This window comes from Artemia sp. Qi Xiang Cuo, chromosome 17 (assembly GCF_049724085.1).
Source record: "Artemia sp. Qi Xiang Cuo chromosome 17, ASM4972408v1, whole genome shotgun sequence".
NCBI classification, from domain to species: Eukaryota; Metazoa; Arthropoda; class Branchiopoda; order Anostraca; family Artemiidae; genus Artemia; species Artemia sp. Qi Xiang Cuo.
In genome coordinates, this window is record NC_142810.1 from 46,950,505 (window position 1) to 46,971,111 (window position 20,607).

A 20,607-nucleotide genomic window follows, 5' to 3' on the forward strand; every position below is an offset into this window, starting at 1 on the left:
AATAAAATGCAGGCATAATTGTAGCTAATACATTTTGCATGCAGACCCGCTATACTTTAGAACCCCCCCCCCCCCTAATGTGTAAATATATAGCCGAAGTTTGTTTCTAAAGTATTGTGTCTTCATCATGTTTTGGTATATTTAATTAGGATCAACCTAACTTCACTTTTTGAGCGAGTGGCTAAAACAGAAAAGTATCCCTTTTTTATGCGATGTTTCTTTTTTTCTGCTCAAGAATGGTAAGGGGCATGAGTATGAACTGATAAACTGAACAAGACTGTCGGTTGGCAAATGCGTTATTAAAGGCGTATTACATTTTGAAATTGCTGCAAAAGAATGCGTTCGATTTGCAATTCTATTTTTAAGTAAAAAGGCACCAAAGAGCAAAATGACAGTCTATCGACCAGCGTTGCCAACCGGTACAATCGTATCGTCTTTGGTACAATTTAGAAATCCTGGTACAATGCGATACATTTGAAATTTTTTGGTACAATATAAATCTTCCCGTATATTTTGGTTTTATTTGTTTCTTTCTAACTTAGATATATGTTCAAGCTTTAATTTATCGAAAATTTTCTTCTTCTTAAGGCATTTTAACCTGCTGTTCAGATGGTACAAATTGTTTGCGGTAAATTTTTTGTTCGTAAAACTGGCACAGTTTATTTTAAAGCAATGGCAACGCTGCAAATGGATTTTTAAAGGGCAATTCAAACGCAGGTGGCGATCATGAATAATCTTTAGGGTACTAACCGGCGTGATATGCTTATACTATCTCAGTATTTGATTATGGGCATATAATGCGCGTAGAAGGAGTATTCTTTGCAATTTTCCTAGTGTCTCAGACTAAGGTTAGTCTAAAATTGCTGTTTCGGGCGTTTTAGCCAAACGATTATTGTGAAACATCTTTTCCTAACTCTTTTCATATTATTTGGTCATATGTTTGGGTAGTTTCATCATAAGTAAATTAATGGTTTCGCCACGTAAGTGACAAACGTGCTCTATTTTTTTTAAGGTAGGCGGCTGAGGCTTGTAAGCAACCAGTAACACCTGGAGTGAGGCATGTGAATACCATTCCTCACCCTTCCGTAAAAATGGTGACTATGCACAGAGGGTTGGAGGGTTGTCAGGGATGTTAGTTTGTAAAATTTTTCTTATTTTTCAACTAAACAGGTCCTTTTGATTTTACAACTTAAAAGTGTTACTTTTACATCATCTTTTCCAGAAAACCGACAAATTTCCGGTACTTGTGCATTATACGGTACCCACGAGTACCCACAAGTCAAGTTTGGGTAATGCTAATGAAATATAATAAAATAGGTTGAATATATAATCGTTTAGAAACAAATCTGGGCTATATATTTGCACATTAGGGGGGGGGGGGGGTAAAGCATAGTATATATTAAATACAATACCTATCCTAGGTACTTTTTTCGTTAAATTTTTCGCAATTCATATTATTGTTGTATTATTTTTGTTGGAAATGAATTTTACCCCTACATATCTACCAATTCAGGGTATATATTTGCCAATTAGGGGGGGGGAGAGTAAAGATTAACTTACCTCTCATTTACATCAGAAATGAAATTACCCCCCCCCCCCCGAATTTGTAAATATACATCCTGATTTGGTATATATAGGGGTGGGGGTAAAATTCATTCCCGACAAAAATGATTATTATATTTGGAAAGAGCATAAAAAAGGCATTGTACCGGGAGCAAAATGCGATATATTTAAAATACAAGATTCTTTCCTTCTAAAGATGATTCAGACAAGAAATTAAACGTCCCCTAATTGAGTTCAAATACCGCTTCCAAGAGTCTAAATTCTTAATCAGCAAAAAGAGAAATTGCATTCTAGCTTCAGTCAAACAACGACGCTAGTCGTTCGAATTTCGCTAAGATAATTAGTAACAAAAAAAAATGCTACGCACAATATTTATAAGGAATTTTAAATGGTAAGAACCGTGTGAATCCTTAAATCATCAGAAATATTTAAAAGAATTTATTGGACGAAAGGTTCGCATCCTTGGAGCACTCGGGCCAATTGTGAGCCAGTTTTTACAGCGCAGGACTGAAGAGCTAAGTTTGATAGTGGGGTAAAAATGCCTTTTAAAGAGATTCGTAAAGTAGAAGCAGGACCTTTCAGATAGAAGTCTTAAATTCTTTCATGTTGTATCTCGGTCACCGTTATTGTCATTTGGAATGACCCACTGCTATTCACCTAAATATGTAAGTTTCAATAAACCTATTGCTTTTTGTATCTGTGTTTATTTAATTTCATGTGTCTGGATCCAACCTAACAATAGGTAAATAGTTTACAAAATCTCCAAGGCAATGTTCCCAGGGACTCGGATCTCCAGATAGCTCAAGAAAAAAAGGCCACATTTATATGTCTACATATTCTCTTTTCTCCCATTAATTGAGGTCGGTACGAGCCTAGTTGACACGATCATTAGCGCTATAGGCGGCGCTATCAGGAACTTATAAGGTGTAAGTTCATGACCTTTTGGCATAATATTTCCTTTGACGCGGTCAGTATTTAGTACCACATTTAGTATAGCCAGCCAATTTTTTCATAGCTACAAATACCAATTTTTTCATCGCTACAGCATTGGGCGGTATGTTTATTTTATTCGTAGATCAATAATATGAACTGCGAAAAATTTACCCCGTTTGACGGGTTTCCATTTGTAATTCGTTGTACAATATATAGCGATGGGCATCATAAAATGCACAAGTACCAAATTTCCTATTTTAAAGCAAGCTATTTTACCCTATGAAATAATAGTAGCTTGACTGTGAAAATGAACAGAGTTTTTCTGAATTTAAAAGAAATTTTTTTAATAAAATAATATTAAGTTTGAACAAGGAGGTGCCTGCATTCATATTTGCTTTTGCCAAGCGTGGCAAAAGTGTGCCAAGTGTGTTAGAAGCTTCTCAAGTGTAACAGAACAGCTTCACCAGTCAACTACCAGTAAAGGAAGTTGACTGGTGTATATCTAAAAGGTTTCCTGGTGGCACCCTGACAGTTTTAAGCCTTTTTAATGATAAATTACATGTTTGTCTCACCGTCACCATCACTCTTCGTAACTTGTCAGTGTGTAATTTACAGACACTGTTCTGGCGGAGTAGCCAAACAAGCGTACTGATGCGATATGCCCCCGGAGTATCACAAACACTAATCCTGATAAGACAGAACTTGGTGTTTTGAAGGAGCTAGTGTCTGCAGGCAATCCAGGATTTCATTCTTGCTCAAAACTTTTCCGAAATGATTTAATTCTGAAAAATTATGACATAATTAATTCAGAAAAATTAAGTTCTGCCGGTGGAGTTTAGCTCTATGCTACAAATATTCTGAAAAAGGATCTTAAAATTTCCAAATCAGTTCTGTTTTGGAAAAATTAAGTGCAATATAGAACAGAAAAATGATCATGAAAAGTTGCATGGCAACTTTTGTGAAGTGAAATGTGCTGAGAGTGGAGGAAATTTGTCATGCGTGACAGAAGCGTGCCAAGCGTCAAGGAGCTCTATCATGCATGGTGGAACTCTGCTAAGCCTTGTGGAAGTGTGGTCAATGTGGCGGCACTGTTAAGTACACGTCCTGCTCCGAGTTTTACACCAGATGGCAGAAAGTGGGTACCGCTGTCACTTAAAAATAGTACAATAAATTGGACGAGTAGCTATTTTTTCTGTTATACAGTAAATAAGCCTGGGTCTGCATGGACCATTGAAAAGGCTTCAGATAAAAATTTGCTTGCTGCAGATTACGTGTACTTTTTTCCTTGGTGCCTCAATTATATACGCCCTACAGCTCAAGTTGTTCAATCATTGATGCATTATATAACCGGTGTTTTCTTGTTATTTTCTTTCAGCTTAGCGTGAGACAAGACAAGAAGAAGTGACAGAATATATGGAAAATGTATACTTTGGTCTATATATTTGCGCATTAGGGGGGGGGGGGGAGGGGTAATGTATTTGGAAAGTTTGAAGTTAGAAAACAATTCTTACTACATAATATGCATAATAATAGTGCCCAACACATTAGGCATGCAGACCCGTTATACTTTACCCCCAACCCCCCCGCGAATGTGCAAATATGTAGCCCAAATTTGTTTGTTAAGTATTATGTTTTTATCTTACTTTGATATATTTCATTAGGGTAGAGCGTCAGAAAAACATATTAGAAGAGCATTAGGTACGGTGTATATCATACAAGTACCCTTTAGTAGGAGAAGGGATCCCACTCCTTTACGAAGTGACGTCACAGCCACAAGCCCTTTTTTCTAAGCCAATCAGAAGGCTAAAAATACGACCGGGAGTGACATCACTTGACCTCTAGGAATTATTAGCCTGGACTCTAAAGAGAAAGAAATTCTATTTTAATAGAGTCTCATTTCCTTTAGGATAAGAGATAAATTCTGGAATTATTATTATTTCGAAGCCATAATAGTGTAACCAGACATCATAGATAATTTTCAGAAATTTAAACGAGATACAAGGAGATTAGTAGAGATTGAATATATTACTGAGCCACATTCCTGGAAATTTAAATGTATCAGCGCACAGTTGCCAGAGCAAAGGAGCCGTAAGAGATTAATTGACATTTTAGGGGATTATTTGGGCGAAACAGTTTGAGACATCTTAGGGATTATTTAGACAGGGAAAAAGATAGAATTTCAAGGTTGTGGTCGCTATAATACACAAGTTCCAATTTTCAATATAGAATCTCCATTAAGAGTTATAAATGTGTAAGAAAAAAGTTATCAGAACGTCTTTCAGACCTCATCTTTGAGAGCTAGACGAGCGAAAGAATTGAACATTCAATTCTGACACTTTTTTGCTTAACATTATCAAATATGGCAATTTAGAATGTTATCATTTAAAAAGTTTCTCATGGTCTAAATATTTCCTGATTATGACTTCTTTATTTACTAACCTTAGACACTTCCACTTCAACTGTTCTTACAAACATCCAGCAATAAAATCAATATTAAAAATAAAATTATCACTATTTTAAAAATTATGCACGCTGAAACCTCTATTTCCGTACACATTTTTGACCAACTAATTTAAACGGGTAGAAAATACGATACTGATTGAAGACGTTCGTGAAACGTTGAATTGTACCTTATTCTTAATGCGCGAACTATTAGTTCAGGAAAGATCAAAGTACTTAAAGAGGTTTTCAGGGGTAAAATCTTTATTTATTTTGTTACAAGTTACGTCTAAAAGGATTTATTTTTCTCCTCATGTAAATTTTGGGTAAAGAGATGGCTTCTTTATTTGAATATTCTCATTTACTTAATTGATTTTGAGCCCCTTTTTATCTTTCTTTCGACTCGGATTTTATTCAAATAGTAATGATAGCTAAGCCTAGCAACAAATACAATTCATCTGCAAACACCCATGCTACAGCATATAAATAGAGCAACAATATAAAAATACCTTTACCTACTTCCACTTCGTAACCATGAACTGTTTGATTACACATCAAATACAAAAAGAGATTTTCTTTTCTGCGTTACCAAAAGCACTAGATTCTTCAGACTTTACAGTCTTATGAAATGTAATTAAACAAATAGAAAAGGTTTTTCAGTTAAAGTAAGGAACAAGTAAACTTCTGCCTGCTTTCCAAAACATACCCAGGCATAACCAAAATATAATTTAAGGTATCGGCCCCTTAAAATCCTGGTTAATTGCTTTTAAAACCTGCAAATAAATAACTGTACATCGATTAGAATCGTCTTACGTTTAAATTTGCAATTTAAGTTTGATGAAAAGGATTATTATAGTACGTTTAACTATGGAAAAAATAATATTCTGCTGCCTTGTCTGAGCACCCATACTAATGTTATATTTATTAGTATAATGTTATAAATTTTTTTTCCACAAAGTATATTTTTCAACTAAAAGTAAAGAGCTTCTACATTAAATCAAAGATGAGCAGAAATTAAGTCCAATAATTGTTCACGCGCAAACTTTGTTTAAACTTAGTTCTAATGTTATATTTGATAGTATGGCAGAAACTTCTTCGTTTCCACAAAGGATATTTTTCAACTAAAAGTAAAGAGCTGCTACATTAAATCAAAGATGAGCAGAAATAAAGTCCAATAACTGTTCAAGCGCAAACTTTGTTTAAACTTAGTTCTAATGTTATATTTGATAGTATGACAGAAACTTTTTTTTCCACAGAGGATATTTTTCAACTAAAAGTAAAGTGGTGCTACATTAAATCAACGATGAGCAGAAATAAAGTCCAATAACTGTTCAAGCGCAAACTTTCTGTAAACTTAGTTCTTAATGTTATATTGATTAGTATGACAGAAACTTTTTTTTTCCACAAAGGATATTTTTCAGATAAAAGTAAAGAGCTGTTACATTAAGTCAAAGATGAGCAGAAATAAACTCTAATAATTGTTCAAGCACAAATTTTCTGTAAACTTAGATCCAATGTTATATTTATTAGTATGACAGAAACTTGTTTTCCACAAAGGATATTTTTCAACTAAAAATAAAGAGCTGCTACATTAAATCAAAGATGAGCAGAAATAAAGTCCATTAATTGTTGAAGCGCAAATTTTCTGTAAACTTACTTCTAATATTATATTTATTATTATGACAGAAACATTTTTTATAAAAAGGATATTTTACAACTAAAAGTAAAGAGTTGCTACATTAAATCAAAGATTAGCAGAAATAATGGCCAGTAATAGTTCAAGCGTAAATTCTCAGTAAACTTACTTCTGATGTTATATTTATTAATATGACAGAAAATTTTTTTCCACAAAGTATATTTTCAACTAAAATTAAAGAGCTGCTACATTAAATCAATGATGAACAGAAATAAAGTCCGATAATTGTTCAGGCACAAATTTTCTGTAAACTTATTTCCAATGTTACATTTGATAGTATGGTAGACACTTTTCCGTTTCCACAAAGGATATTTTTGAAGTAAAAGTAAAGAGTTGCTACATTAAATTAAAGATGAGCAGAAATAATAGTAGAAGTCCAATAATTGTTCAAGCGTAAATTTTCTGTAAACTTAGTTCTAATGGTACATTTATTAGTATGACAGAAACTTCCTTTCCACAAAGGACATTTTTCGACCAAAAGTTATGAGCTGCTAGATTAAATGTATCGCTTAATTGACTTACCATTCCCATGTCCCTTCATGGAACGAATTTAAAATATTCAAATTTTATGATGATATTAACAAAAATGTAATATTTTACAAGCTAAGTTACGTAACAATTTCCACGCTTCATTTGCGTGCAATAGATACCGAGAGTCTTATGACTTCTCCCCGCAGTGAATTCTACGGGTTTTATGACTCCTCCCCTCAATGAATTCAGATGGTTTTAGGACTCGGCCTCCTAGCCATAAGTGTTTCTAACCTTGAATAAAGGTATAAAAGTTTAATGAAGTACTTCTCTGCTTAAATATTACATTAATAGCTTCCAGGATGATAGGACTATATGACACAGAATTTATTACAAAGGTTTGAAAAAATCATCTTGTGGTGTTATATTTGAATGTGCATTTCTATTATTGTCTCTGGAACTCGAAGATATTGACTATTATCATTGAATATTGAACTATAATATGTCTGAGTATGATAAAGTCTTATGATGTACTACATTACGCCGTATAAACAGACTGGGATTCTACACTAAGGTGATTACACCACATAATAAAAGTAGTCAAGAACTGAGAAATGTTCAGGAAGAAGTCAGTCAAATTTGCAGCTTTTTTGGGGTTGAAGCACTATAAGAAAAGGGTAACGCACCTATAGATAAAGTTTTAATTTGAAACTTTGACCCTAGGATCCCACTTTTCAATTTAAAAGAATTTATGTGTCCTAAATTTGAAGGGACTTATCACCATGCTAAGTCCCTTGATTGGATACACAATATCGAAATTTCATTCAAAAAATTATGAGAAAATTGTAAGTAAGTAACAAACTCTTTCTTGAATTCACCTGTTGGATACACAATATGGGAATTTCATTCAAGAAATTATGAAAAGATTGTAAGTAAGCAACAAACTCCTTCTTGAATTCACTTCTTGGATGCACAATAAAGAAAATCATTCAAGAAATTAGGAAAAAATTGTAAGTAAGTAAAAAAATCTTTCATGAATTCACCTCTTGGATACACAATACGGAAATTTCATTCAAGAAATTATGAAAAATTGTAAGTAACAAACTCTTTCTTGAATTCACCTCTTGGATACACAATACAGAAATTTCATTCAAGAGATTATGAAAAAATTGTAAGTAAGTAACAAACTCTTTCTTGAATTCGCCTCTTGGATACACAATACAGAAATTTCATTCAAGAAATAATTAAAAATTGTAAGTAAGTAACAAACTCTTTCTTGAATTTACCTCTTGGATACACAATACAGAAATTTCATTCAAGAAATTATGAAAAATTGTAAGTAAGGTACAAACTCTTTTTTTTAATTCATCTCTTGAAATTTCATTCAAGAAATTTTGAAAAAATTCTAAATAAGTAACAAACTCTTGCTTGAATTCACGTCTTGGGTTCACAATACAGAAATTTCATTCATGAAATTATGAAAAATTGTAAGTAAGTAACAAACTCTTTTTTGAATTCACCTTTTGGATCCACAATACAGAAATTTCATTCAAGAGATTATGAAAAAATTGTAAGTAAGTAACAAACTATTTCTTGAATTCGCCTCTTGGATACACAATACAGAAATTTCATTCAAGAAAAAATTAAATATTGTAAGTAAGTAACAAACTCTTTCTTGAATTTACCTCTTGGATACGCTTTACAAAAATGTCATTCAAGAAATTATGAAAAAATTGTAAGTAACAAATTTTTTTTGGAATTCACCTCTTGGATGCACAATATGGAAGTTTCATTCAAGAAATTATGAAAAAATTGTAAGTAAGTAACAATCTTTTTCTTGAATTCGCCTGTTGGATACTAAATATGGAAATTTCATTCAAGAAATTATTAAAATATTGTAAGTAAGCAACAAACTCTTTCTTGAATTCACCTCTTGGATGCACAATACAGAAAATCATTCAAGAAATTATGAAAAAATTGTAAGTAAGTAAGAAACTCTTTCTTGAATTCAACTATTGGATACACAATATTAAAATTTCATTCAAGAAATTAAGAAAAAATTGCAGGTAAGTAACAAACTCTTTCTTGAGTTCACCTCTTGGATACACAATACAGAAATTTCATTCAAAAGATTATGAAAAAATTGTAAGTTTGTAACGAACTCGTTCTTGAATTTGCCTCTTGGATACACAATACAGAAATTTCATTCAAGAAATTATGAAAAAATTGTAAGTAAGTAACAAACTCTTTCTTGAACTCACCTCTTGGATACACAATACAGAAATTTAATTCGAGAAATTATGAAAAATTGTATGTAAGTTACAAACTCTTTTTTTTAATTCACCTCTTGAATATACAATCCAGAAACTTCATTCAAGAAATTTTGAAAAAATTGTTAGTAAGTAACAAACTCTTCCTTGAATTCATGTCTTGGGTACACAATACAGGAATTTCATTCATGAAATTATGAAAAATTTTAAGTAAGTAACAAACTCTTTTTTGAATTCACCTTTTGGATCCACAATACAGAAATTTCGTTCAAGAAATTATGCAAAAATTGTAAGTAAGTAACAAACTCTTTCTTGAATTCACCTCTTGGATACACAATATGGAAATTTTATTCAAGAAATTATGGAAAAAGTTATAAGTAAGTAACAAACTCTTTCTTGAATTCACCTCTTGGATAAACAATACAGAAATTTCTTTCCAGAAAAAATTAAAAATTGTAAGTAAGTAACAAACTCTTTCTTAAATTCACCTCTTGGATACGCGTTACAAAAATGTCATTCAAGAAATTATGAAAAAATTGTAAGTAACAATTTTTTTGGGGAATTCACCTCTTGGATGCACAATATGGAAGTTTTTTTTCAAGAAATTATAAAAAATTGTAAGTAAGCAATAAACTTTTTCTTGAATTCACCTGTTGGATACACAATATGGAAATTTCACTCAAGAAATTATGAAAAGATTGTAAGTAAGCATCAAACCCTTTCTTGAATTCACCTCTTGGATGCACAATACAGAAAATCATTAAAGAAATTATGAAAAAATTGTAAGTAAGTAAGAAACTCTTTCTTGAATTCAACTCTTGGATACACAATAGGGAAATTTCCTTCAAGAAATTATGAAAAAATTGTAATTAGATAACTTACTCTTGAATTCTCCCTCTTGGTGCATATTCCGGGCAATTTATTCAAGATAATGTGAAAAAATTGTACGTAAGAAGGTAGAACACTCTTACTTGAATTTACATTTTGGATACACAAATATATAAATTTCTTTCAAAAAATTATAAAAAATTGCAAGTAAGTTGCCAACTCTTTTTTTTAATTTACCTCTTGGATATACAATCCAGAAATTTCATTCAAGAAATTTTGAAAAAATTGTAACTAAGTAACAAACTCTTGCTTGAATTCACGTCTTGGGTACACAATACAGAAATTTCATTCATTAAATTATGAAAAATTGTAAGTAAGTAACGAACTCTTTTTTGAATCCACCTTTTGGATCCACAAAATACAGAAATTTCATTCAAGAAATTATTCAAAAACTGTAAGTAAGTAACAAACTCTTTCCTAAATTCACCTCTTGGATACACAATATGGAAATTTTATTCAAGAAATTATGGAAAAAGTTGTAAGTAAGTAACAAACTATTTCTTGAATTCACCTCTTGGATACACAATACAGAAATTTCTTTCAAGAAAAAAAAATTGTAAGTAAGTAACAAACTCTTTCTTGAATTCACCTCTTGGATACGCGTTACAAAAATGTCATTCAAGAAATTATGAAAAAATTGTAAGCAACAATTTTTTTTGGAATTCACCTCATGGATGCACAATATGGAAGTTTCATTCAAGAAACTATGAAAAAATTGTAAGTAAGTAACAAATTTTTTCTTGAATTCATCTCTTGGATGCAGAATACAGAAATTTCATTCAAGAAATTATGAAAAAATTGTAAGTAAGTAAAAAACACTTTCTTGAATTCATCTCTTGGATACACAATACAACAATTTCATTCAAGAAATTATGAAAAATTGTAAGTTTTTGCCTATTGTAAGTTTTTAAATTGTAAGTTTTAAAAATTGTAAGTTTTTGCCTTGAATTTGCCTATTGGATACAGAAATTTCAATCTAGGAATTATGAAAAATTATAATCCAAGAGGTGAATTCAAGAAAGAGTTTGTTACTTGCAATTTTTCATAATTTCTTGAATGAAATTTTTGTATTGTGTATACAAGAGATGAATTCAAGAAAGAGTTTGTTTCTTATTTATAATTCACCTCTTGGATACACAATATGGAAATTTTATTCAAGAAATTATGGAAAAAGTTATAAGTAAGTAACAAACTCTTTCTTGAATTCACCTCTTGGATACACAATACAGAAATTTCTTTCAAGAAAAAAATTAAATATTGTAAGTAAGTAACAAACTCTTTCTTGAATTCACCTCTTGGATACGCGTTACAAAAATGTCATTCAAGAAATTATGAAAAAATTGTAAGTAACAAATTTTTTTGGGAATTCACCTCTTGGATGCACAATATGAAAGTTTTTTTCAAGAAATTATGAAAAAGTTTTAAGTAAGTATTAAACTCTTTCTTACATTCGCCTCTTGGGCGAATAGTACAAACATTTCATTCGAGAAATTCTGAAAAATTGTACGTAAATAAGAAGCAAAATGTTATTTGAATTGACCTATTGCATACGCACTATGGAAATTTTCATTCAAGAAAATATGAAAAATTGTAAGTAAGTAGCAAACTCTTTTTTTTAATTTACCTCTTGGATATACAATCCAGAAATTTCATTCAAGAAATTTTGAAAAAATTGTAAGTAAGTAACAAACTCTTGCTTGAATTCACGTCTTGGGTACACAATACAGAAATTTCATTCATGAAATTATGAAAAATTGTATGTAGGTAACAAACTCTTTCTTGAATTCACCTTTTTGATCCACAATACCGAAATTTCATTCATGAAATTACGAAAAAATTGTAGGTAAGGAACAAACTATTTTTGAATTCACCTCTTAGATACACAATACAGAAATTTCTTTCAAGAAAAAAATTAAATATTGTAAGTAAGTAACAAACTCTTTCTTGAATTCACCTCTTGGATACGCGTTACAAAAATGTCATTCAAGAAATTATGAAAAAATTGTAAGTAACAAATTTTTTTGGAATTCACCTCATGGATGAACAATATGGAAGTTTCATTCAAGAAACTATGAAAAAATTGTAAGTAAGTAACAAATTTTTTCTTGAATTCATCTCTTGGATGCAGAATACAGAAATTTCATTCAAGAAATTATGAAGAAATTGTAAATAAGTAAAAAACACTTTCTTAAATTCATCTTTTGGATACACAATACAGCAATTTCATTCAAGAAATTATGAAAAACTGTAAGTTTTTGCCTATTGTAAGTTTTTAAATTGTAAGTTTTAAAAATTGTAAGTTTTTGCCTTGAATTTGCCTATTGGATACAGAAATTTCAATCAAGGAATTATGAAAAATTATAATCCAAGAGGTGAATTCAAGAAGAAGTTTGTCACTTGCAATTTTTCATAATTTCTTGAATGAAATTTTTGTATTGTATATACAACAGGTGAATTCAAGAAAGAGTTTGTTTCTTATTTATAATTTTTTTCATAATATCTTTAATGAAACTTCTGTATTATGTATCCAAGAGGTGAATACAAGAAAGAGTGTGTTTCTTATTTTCAATTTTTACATACTTTCTTGAATGAAATGCCTGTATAGTTTATCCAAGAAGTGTATTCAAAAAAAGTTTGTTACTTACTTACAATTTTTCATAATTTCTTAAATGAAATTTCTGTATTGTGTATACAAGAGCTGAATTCGAGAAAGAGTTTGTTACTTACTTACAATTTTTTTATAATTTCATGAATTAAATGTCTGCATTGTGTATCCAAGAGGTGAATTCAAGAAAGAGTTTGTTACTTACTTACAATTTTTTCATAATTTGTTGAATGAAATTTCTATATTGTGCATCCAAGAGGCGAATTCAAGAAAGAGTTCTTTACTTACTTAAAATTTTTCATAATTTCTTGAATGAAATTTCTGTGTTGTGTACACAAGAGGTGAATGCAAAAATGAATTTGTTACTTACTTACAATTTTTCATAATTCCTTGAATGAAATGTCTGTATTGCGTATCCAAGAGGTGAATTCAAAAAAAATTGTTACTTACTTACATTTTTTTCATAATTTCGTGAATGAAATTTCTGTATTGTGTACCCAAGAGGTGAATTCAAGCAAGAGTTTTTTGCTTACTTACAATTTTTTCAAAATTTTTTGAATAAAATTTCCATATTGTGTATCCAAGAGGTGGATTCAAGAAAGCGTTTGTTGCTTACTTACAATTTTTCATAATATATTGAATGAAATTTCTGTACTGTTTATCCAAGATGTGAACTCAAGAAAAAGTCTGTTACTTACTTACAATTTTTTCATAATCTCTTGAATGAAATTTCGATATTGTGTATCCAAGTGGTGAATTCAAAAAAGAGTTTGTTACTTACTTACAATTTTTCATAATTTCTTGAATGAAATTTCCATATTGTGTATCCAAGAGGTGGATTCAACAAAGCGTTTGTTGCTTACTTACAATTTTTTCATAATTTCCTGAATGAAATTTCTGTATTGTGCAACCAAGAGGTGAATTCAAGAAAGAGTTTATTACTTATTTACATTTTTTTCATAATTTCCTGAATGAAATTTCTGTATTGTGTAACCAACAGGTGAATTCAAGAAAAATGTTATTACTTACTTACAATTTTTTTCATAATTTCTTGAATGAAATTTCTGTATTATATAACCAAGAGGCGAATTCAAGAAAGAGTTTGTTACCTACTTACAATTTTTTCATAATTTCTTGAATAAAATTTCCGTATTGTGTATCCAAGAGGTGAATTCAAGAATTAGTTTGTTACTTACTTGAAATTTTCTCATAATTTCTTGAATAAAATTTCCGTATTGTGTATCCAAGAGGTGAATTCAAGAAAGAGTTTGTTACTTACTTACAATTTTTTCATAATTTCTTCAGTGAATAGAACTATTCTATAAAATAAAGACGGGTTAAGCTTAAAGATATTTATTGCTTAAACATACTAAAAAATAGATTTTTTTTAAACACATATTTACACCATAATACTACTTAAAGGTAACTGCTAAGCATCCAGAAATGAGGATCCCGTGATATAGGCCAGTTTCTAACATTTATTATGCACTTATCGTGATCAGGGTTGTCCCTAGGTAACCACTGCACGAAGAACCTAACCTCGTCTTCAGGACGGTGATAAGTCACTTCAAATTTAGGTCACATAAATTCTTCTAAATTGAAAAGTGGAATTCTGGGGTCACAGTTTTGAATTAAAACTTTACCTGTAGGTACGTTACCCTTTACGTATAGTGCTTCAACCCAAAAAACTGCAAATTTCACTGACTTCTTCCTGAACATTTCTCAGTTCTTGATCACTTTTGTTATGTGGTGTAATCATTCTATCGTAGAATACCAGTCTGTTTAGACGGCGTAATGTAGCACTCCGTAAGCCTTTTTCATATTTTACGCTTATAAATCATAAATTTACGCTTGAACAATTATTGGACTTTATTTCTGCTCATCTTTGATTTGATGTAGCAGCTCTACTCTTAGTTGAAAAATATCATTTGTGGAAAAAAAAGTTTCTGTCATAATAATAGATATAACATTAGAACTAAGTTTACAAAAAGTTTGTGCTTGAACAATATTTGGACTTTTTTCTGCTCATCTTTGGCGTATGTAGCAACTCTTTACTTTTAGATGAAAAATATCCTTTTTGGAAACGAAAAAGTTTCTGCCATACTATCAAATCTAACATTAGAACTAAGTTTACAGAAAGTTTGCGCTGGAACAATTATTGGACTTTATTTCTCCTCATCTTGATTTAATGTAGCAGCTCTTTGCTTTTACTCGAAAAATATCCTTTGTTGAAACGAAAAAGTTTCTGCCATACTCTCAAATATAGCATTAGAACTAAGTTTACAGAAAGTTTGTGCTTGAACAATTATTTGACTTTATTTCTGCTCATTTTGATTTAATATAGCAGCTCTTTACTTTTAGTTGAAAAATATCCTTTGTGCAAAAAAAAAGTTTCTGTCATACGAATAATTATAACATTAGAACTAAGTTTACAAAAAATTTGCACTTGAACAATTATTGGAATTTATTTCTGCTTATCTTTGATTTAATGTAGCAGCTCTTTACCTTTAGTTGAAAAATATCCTTTGTGGAAAAAGAAGTTTCTGCCATACTATCAAATATAACATTAAAACTAAGTTTAAACAAAGTTTGCGCGTGAACAATTATTGGACTTCATTTCTGCTCATCTTTGATTTAATGTAGCAGCTCTTTACTTTTACTTGAAAAATATCCTTTGTAGAAAAAGTTTCTGTCATGCTAATAAATGAAACATTTGAATGGGCGATCAGACAAGGCAGCAGAATATTATTTTTTCTATAGTTAAACGTACTATAACAATCCTTATCATCCAACTTAAATTGCAAATTTAAACGTAAAACGGTTCTAATCAATGTACAGTTATTTATTTACACGTTTTAAAAGCAACTAACCAGGAGTTTAAGGGGCCGATACCTTAAATTTTATCTTTGTTAGGCCTGGGTATGAATTGGAAAACAGGCAGAAGTTTAAAAAAAATAGATAGTAAAATAAAAGTTCAAAATAGGGATAAAATCCTTTTTAATAGACAGTGTACAGAAAATTCACAAAAAATACCAGATATTTCGGTCACATATACAGTGACCGAAATACTTGTTATATATTTGTGTATTTTCTATACACTGTCTATTAAAAAGGATTTTATCCCTATTTTGAACTTTTATTTTATCGTCATGGAAAGGCAGTGCAGTCTCCGAAATTATTTACGTCAAACTAGAGAGTAATTATATTTATTTTAAGTTTTAAACTTGTTCCTTATTTTAGCTGAAAAGCCTTTTCTATTTGTTTAATTACATTTTATAAAACTGTAAAATCTTAACAATTCAATACTTTTGGTAACGCAGGAAAAAATTATCTCCGTTTGGATTTGATGTGTAATCAAACAGTTCGTGGTTACGAAGTGGAAGCAGGTAAAGGTATTTTTATATTGTTGCTTTATTTAAATGCTGTAGCCTGGATGTTCACAGATGAATCGTCTTTGTTGCTATGCTTAGCTATCATTACAATTTGAATAAAATCAGAGTCGAAAGAAAGATAAAAAAGGCTCAAAATCAATAAAGTAAAATAGAATATTGAAATAAAGAAATCATCTCGTTACCTAAAATTTACATGTGGAGAAAAATAAGTCCTTTTAGGCGTCACTTGTAACAAAAATAAATAAAGATTTTACCCCTGAAAATTTCTTTAAGTACTTTGATCTTTCCTGAGCCAAAAGTTCGCAAATTAAGAATAAGAAACAATTCAACGTTTCACGAACGTCTTCAATCAGTATCGTGTTTTCTACCCGTTTAAATTAGTCGCTAAAAAAGTGTTTGGAAATAGAGGTTTCGACGTGCATAATTTTTAAATGGTGATAGCTTTCTTTTTAATATTGATTTTATTGCTGGATGTTTGTAAGAACAGTTGAAGTGGAAGTGTCTAAGGTTAGTAAATAAAGAAGTCATAATCAGGAAACATTTAGACCATGGGGAACTATTAAAAAGATAACATTCTAAACTGTCATATTTGATAATGTTAAGCAAGAAAGTGTCAGAATTGAATGTTCAATTCGCTCGCTTGTCTAATTCTCAAAGATGAGATCTGATAACAGATGTTCTGATAACTTTTTTCTCACACATTTATAACTCTTAATGGAGCCTCTACATTGAAAATAGGAACTTTTGTATTATAGCGACCACAACCTAGAAATTCCAACTTTTTTCTTGTCCAAATTCCCTAAAATGTCTCAAACTGTTTCGCCCAAATAATACCCTAAAATTTCAATTAATCTCTGACGGTTCCTTTGTTCTGGCAGCAGTGCGCTGATACATTTAAATTCCCAGGAATCAGGCTCAGTAATATATTCAATCTCTGTTAATCTCCTTGTATTTCGTTTAAATTTCTGAAAATTATCTATGATGTCTGGTTAAACTATTATGGCTTCGAAATAATAATAATTCCAGAATTTATATCTTATCCTAAAGGAAATGAGCCCTTATTAAAATAGAATTTCTATCTCTCTAGAGTCCAGGGTCATTATTCCTAGATATAAAGATGTCACTCCCGGTCGTATTTCTATCTCTCTGATTGGTTTAGAAAAAAGGGCTTGTGGCTGTGACGTCACTTCGTAAAGGAGTGGGACCCCTTCTCCTACTCCCTTTCCTTAACAGGAGTTACTCTGAATAACAAAAAGACGAACATATTTATGTAAGATAAAGTTGTTTTATATTAGGCTTGAACATAGCAATTTAAAAAAAAATTCACGAAATAAAATAAACGTAAAAAAGGTTTGAAACCCTCATTCAGACTCAAAGCTGTATTTTAGAACGGATCTAGTTCGAAATCCTAATAACAGGATCAGTCTAAACCAGAGATTCCCAACTGATTTAGGACCATGCCCCACCTAGGCATTTATAAAATCCTACTGCCCTCTTGCTCTTGAAATTTGGATTTTGTTATTCAAAATTATACATATAATTCGCCTAAAGGAAGTTTAAAAGGCCCTTAACTTGTTGTTTTACGGGTTATCCTATAGGCATAGTTTATGCTAATGAAAGATAATGGGTGTGCAAAAAAACCTTTTATACAATGCATGACGTTATTGCAAAACTATCGTGTATCTTTGTTACCTCTTTAAATGCAGACGAATCCGACGTCGACGTTTTTTTTTAAATTAAAGCTGTAAAGTATAGTCGGTCAAAGGGTCCTTGCCCTGCCCCAGACCCACCAAAATATTACCAAGCCCCACCGGTTGTGCCTATACCCCTACGTTGGGAATCATGGGTCAATTTGAACGATAAGATTAGAGGGGGTAATCACCGTAGTACTGGAGAGCCTATAAATGAGACCGGGACTCATCAAGGAACATCAAGCAGGAACATCAAGAAAGGAACTAACCTACTTTAGAAAGAGGCGTTAGAATTCAATAGTCAGATTACAGATACTTATACAAGAGAAATAGATCTAAAAATTGTTTGTGACGCTGGGTGAACCTCAAATTCTTTCTTCTGGAATTTGTTACAGGATTCACGAAAGGATATGTCACATAGTTATTGCGTGCACAAGGACATGTCACATAGTTATTGCGTGCACAAGGATATCACAAAGAATAATTATTTAAAGAGAGAAAGGCTTGAATGATTAATTGTTTATCAACTATGGGATAAATTTGAAGGATTGGTAACTCCATTAAGAGATACATATTGTTTTTATTTTGGAGGGATGTTTTGAGAATAGTTATTTAGATTTTCGAATATGTTTAACATGGGAATTTTAAATGTATAAGTGCGGTCGGTATACTATACAAGTACCAAATGAGGAGTTTGGGCAATATTAAATATTGTGTAGTACCGGGAATAAAGATAAAATCAATATTAATAAAACTGTATAATTTTAGGCAATGATACGACAGCCATTAGTCGTCCATGTCCCAACCTCCAAGGGCCCCAATACCCCTCCCTCTGGCTTGTTGGCCCCATCCTCTTATTTTTTATACTTTTTTTTAAGTTGAATTTTGGTTCACTTTTTTAGCTGTTGTTTTTAGCTATTTGTTTAAAAAAAATTCAACTTATTTTGTACATATCTTAGAATGACATGAAATATACTTAAAACCAAAAAATTAACATTTAATATTTTCGAAATACAAAATGAAAATTATGTAGATATGTTAGTCGCGACTTTTACTATTAGAAAAATAGTGTTTCTAGTAGCACTTTTCTTTCTTTTCTGACTTGGAATTTTTAGGACGGAAAATTATTCAACTTTTATTATTATTATTTTTTATTTATGCACCTGTATTAGTTGTACTCTATGGTTGCTCATAGACACTATGCGGTTCTCCCAGTGACACTCTATTTTTACATGTCTTTTTAAATGTCTTAGTAGTACTTTTCGTTTTTGATGACTTGGAATTTTTGGTCTTGCAACAGGGTTTTAATTTTCAGAAATAAGAACATCCACGTTTAAAAAACATCTGATTTTATTAATAATAATACTTATTTTTTAATAGAGTTGGGTGCTAGTTTTCAGAAATAAGAACATCTACGTTTAAAATACATCTGATTTTATTAATCATATTTAATTTTTTAATAAACTTGGGTTTTAGTTCTTAGAAAGAAGAATATCCACGTTTAAGATACATCTAATTTTAATAATGATATTTGATTTTTTTTATAAAGTTGGATTTTAGTTTTCAGAAATAATAACATCCACGTTTAAAATACATCTGATTTTATTTATAATATTTGATTTTTTAATAAAGTTGGGTTTTAGTTGGGTTTATTGTACTCATAAACAATGGCTGCCCTTGAAACTTCAACCCTGTATTTATCCTTAACGTTCCAGCGTCTGCACGTATCCTGTGGTGTTATTCCTGTATAAGTCGAAGCAAAGCAAACCGTGTTGTTATCTAACCATTTCACTGCAATAACACCAGAATGAATGTCAGTCCTGTAATCGGAAATTCTTCTCTTTTGATTTTTTCATTTCACCATCTGTGAGGAGCGGGCAGCACTTCAGTTGTGCTTTATTCAACGTACCAATACAAAGGAATCCTTTAATTTTGAGCAACCTCATTATTTTCAAGCTCGAAAACCAGTTGTCAAAGTAAATCTTTTACTTCATTTTCTCTGGTAAGGTACTCACCAGACAAAAGACTATATTGCCTCCAACTCCGTGATCTGGCTCTATGTCATCTTCAAAAAAAGTGCCCTTACCTTGATAAACTTCAAAATCATATACAAAACATAACAAACCAGCTCTTGTGAACACTTTTATTCCCCATTTCGTTGGTTTTTATTGTAGATATTGTCTCAAGTTGCTTCGTTCCTTGAAAGGAATCATTTGGTCGTCAAATGAATGGTGTTCTTCGGGGCTGAATTTACGAAACTTGGAACGGATATGACCCAGAACGGGTTGAATCTTGCATAGCTTGTCAAATCCATGTTCTCCAGGTTTCTTAACTTTTTCGTTGTCATTAAAAGGAAGAAAACGTTTGATCTTGTCAAATCTTTGTCGGCCCATCTTGTCAGCAGTTGCAGGGTATCTGGTAGCTGCTTCATAATGCATTCAATTATAGGGAACTTTTATCACCCAATGTAGTAGAATAATGCTCATGAAAAGGTTTAGCTCTTAGACAGTGAGGCAGTGGCTGCATCTCTCAGTTTGAAGCGTCAAGACATTACTTTATTCGACTATCAGCTCAAGAAGTTTATTTTCACATAATTTTTGGAAGCGTTTCAGTGGAGTCTCCAAGATGTCCGGAACTTGGCGAGGCTTTCCTTTCAGAGACA

The 20,607-nt window shown here is 31.2% G+C and overlaps 1 protein-coding gene across 1 annotated transcript in view; it reads left to right on the plus strand.

Moving 5' to 3' along the window:
• Window positions 1-772: 772 nt before the first annotated feature.
• LOC148942266 (uncharacterized) overlaps window positions 773-20,607 on the plus strand; it is a 55,052-nt gene continuing 35,217 nt past the window's right edge. Inside the window, exon 1 of the mRNA XM_089103476.1 lies at window positions 773-848. Coding sequence (XP_088959602.1) covers window positions 798-848 — 51 coding nt within the window. The 5' untranslated portion in view covers window positions 773-797. The remainder of the gene's footprint in view (window positions 849-20,607) is intronic.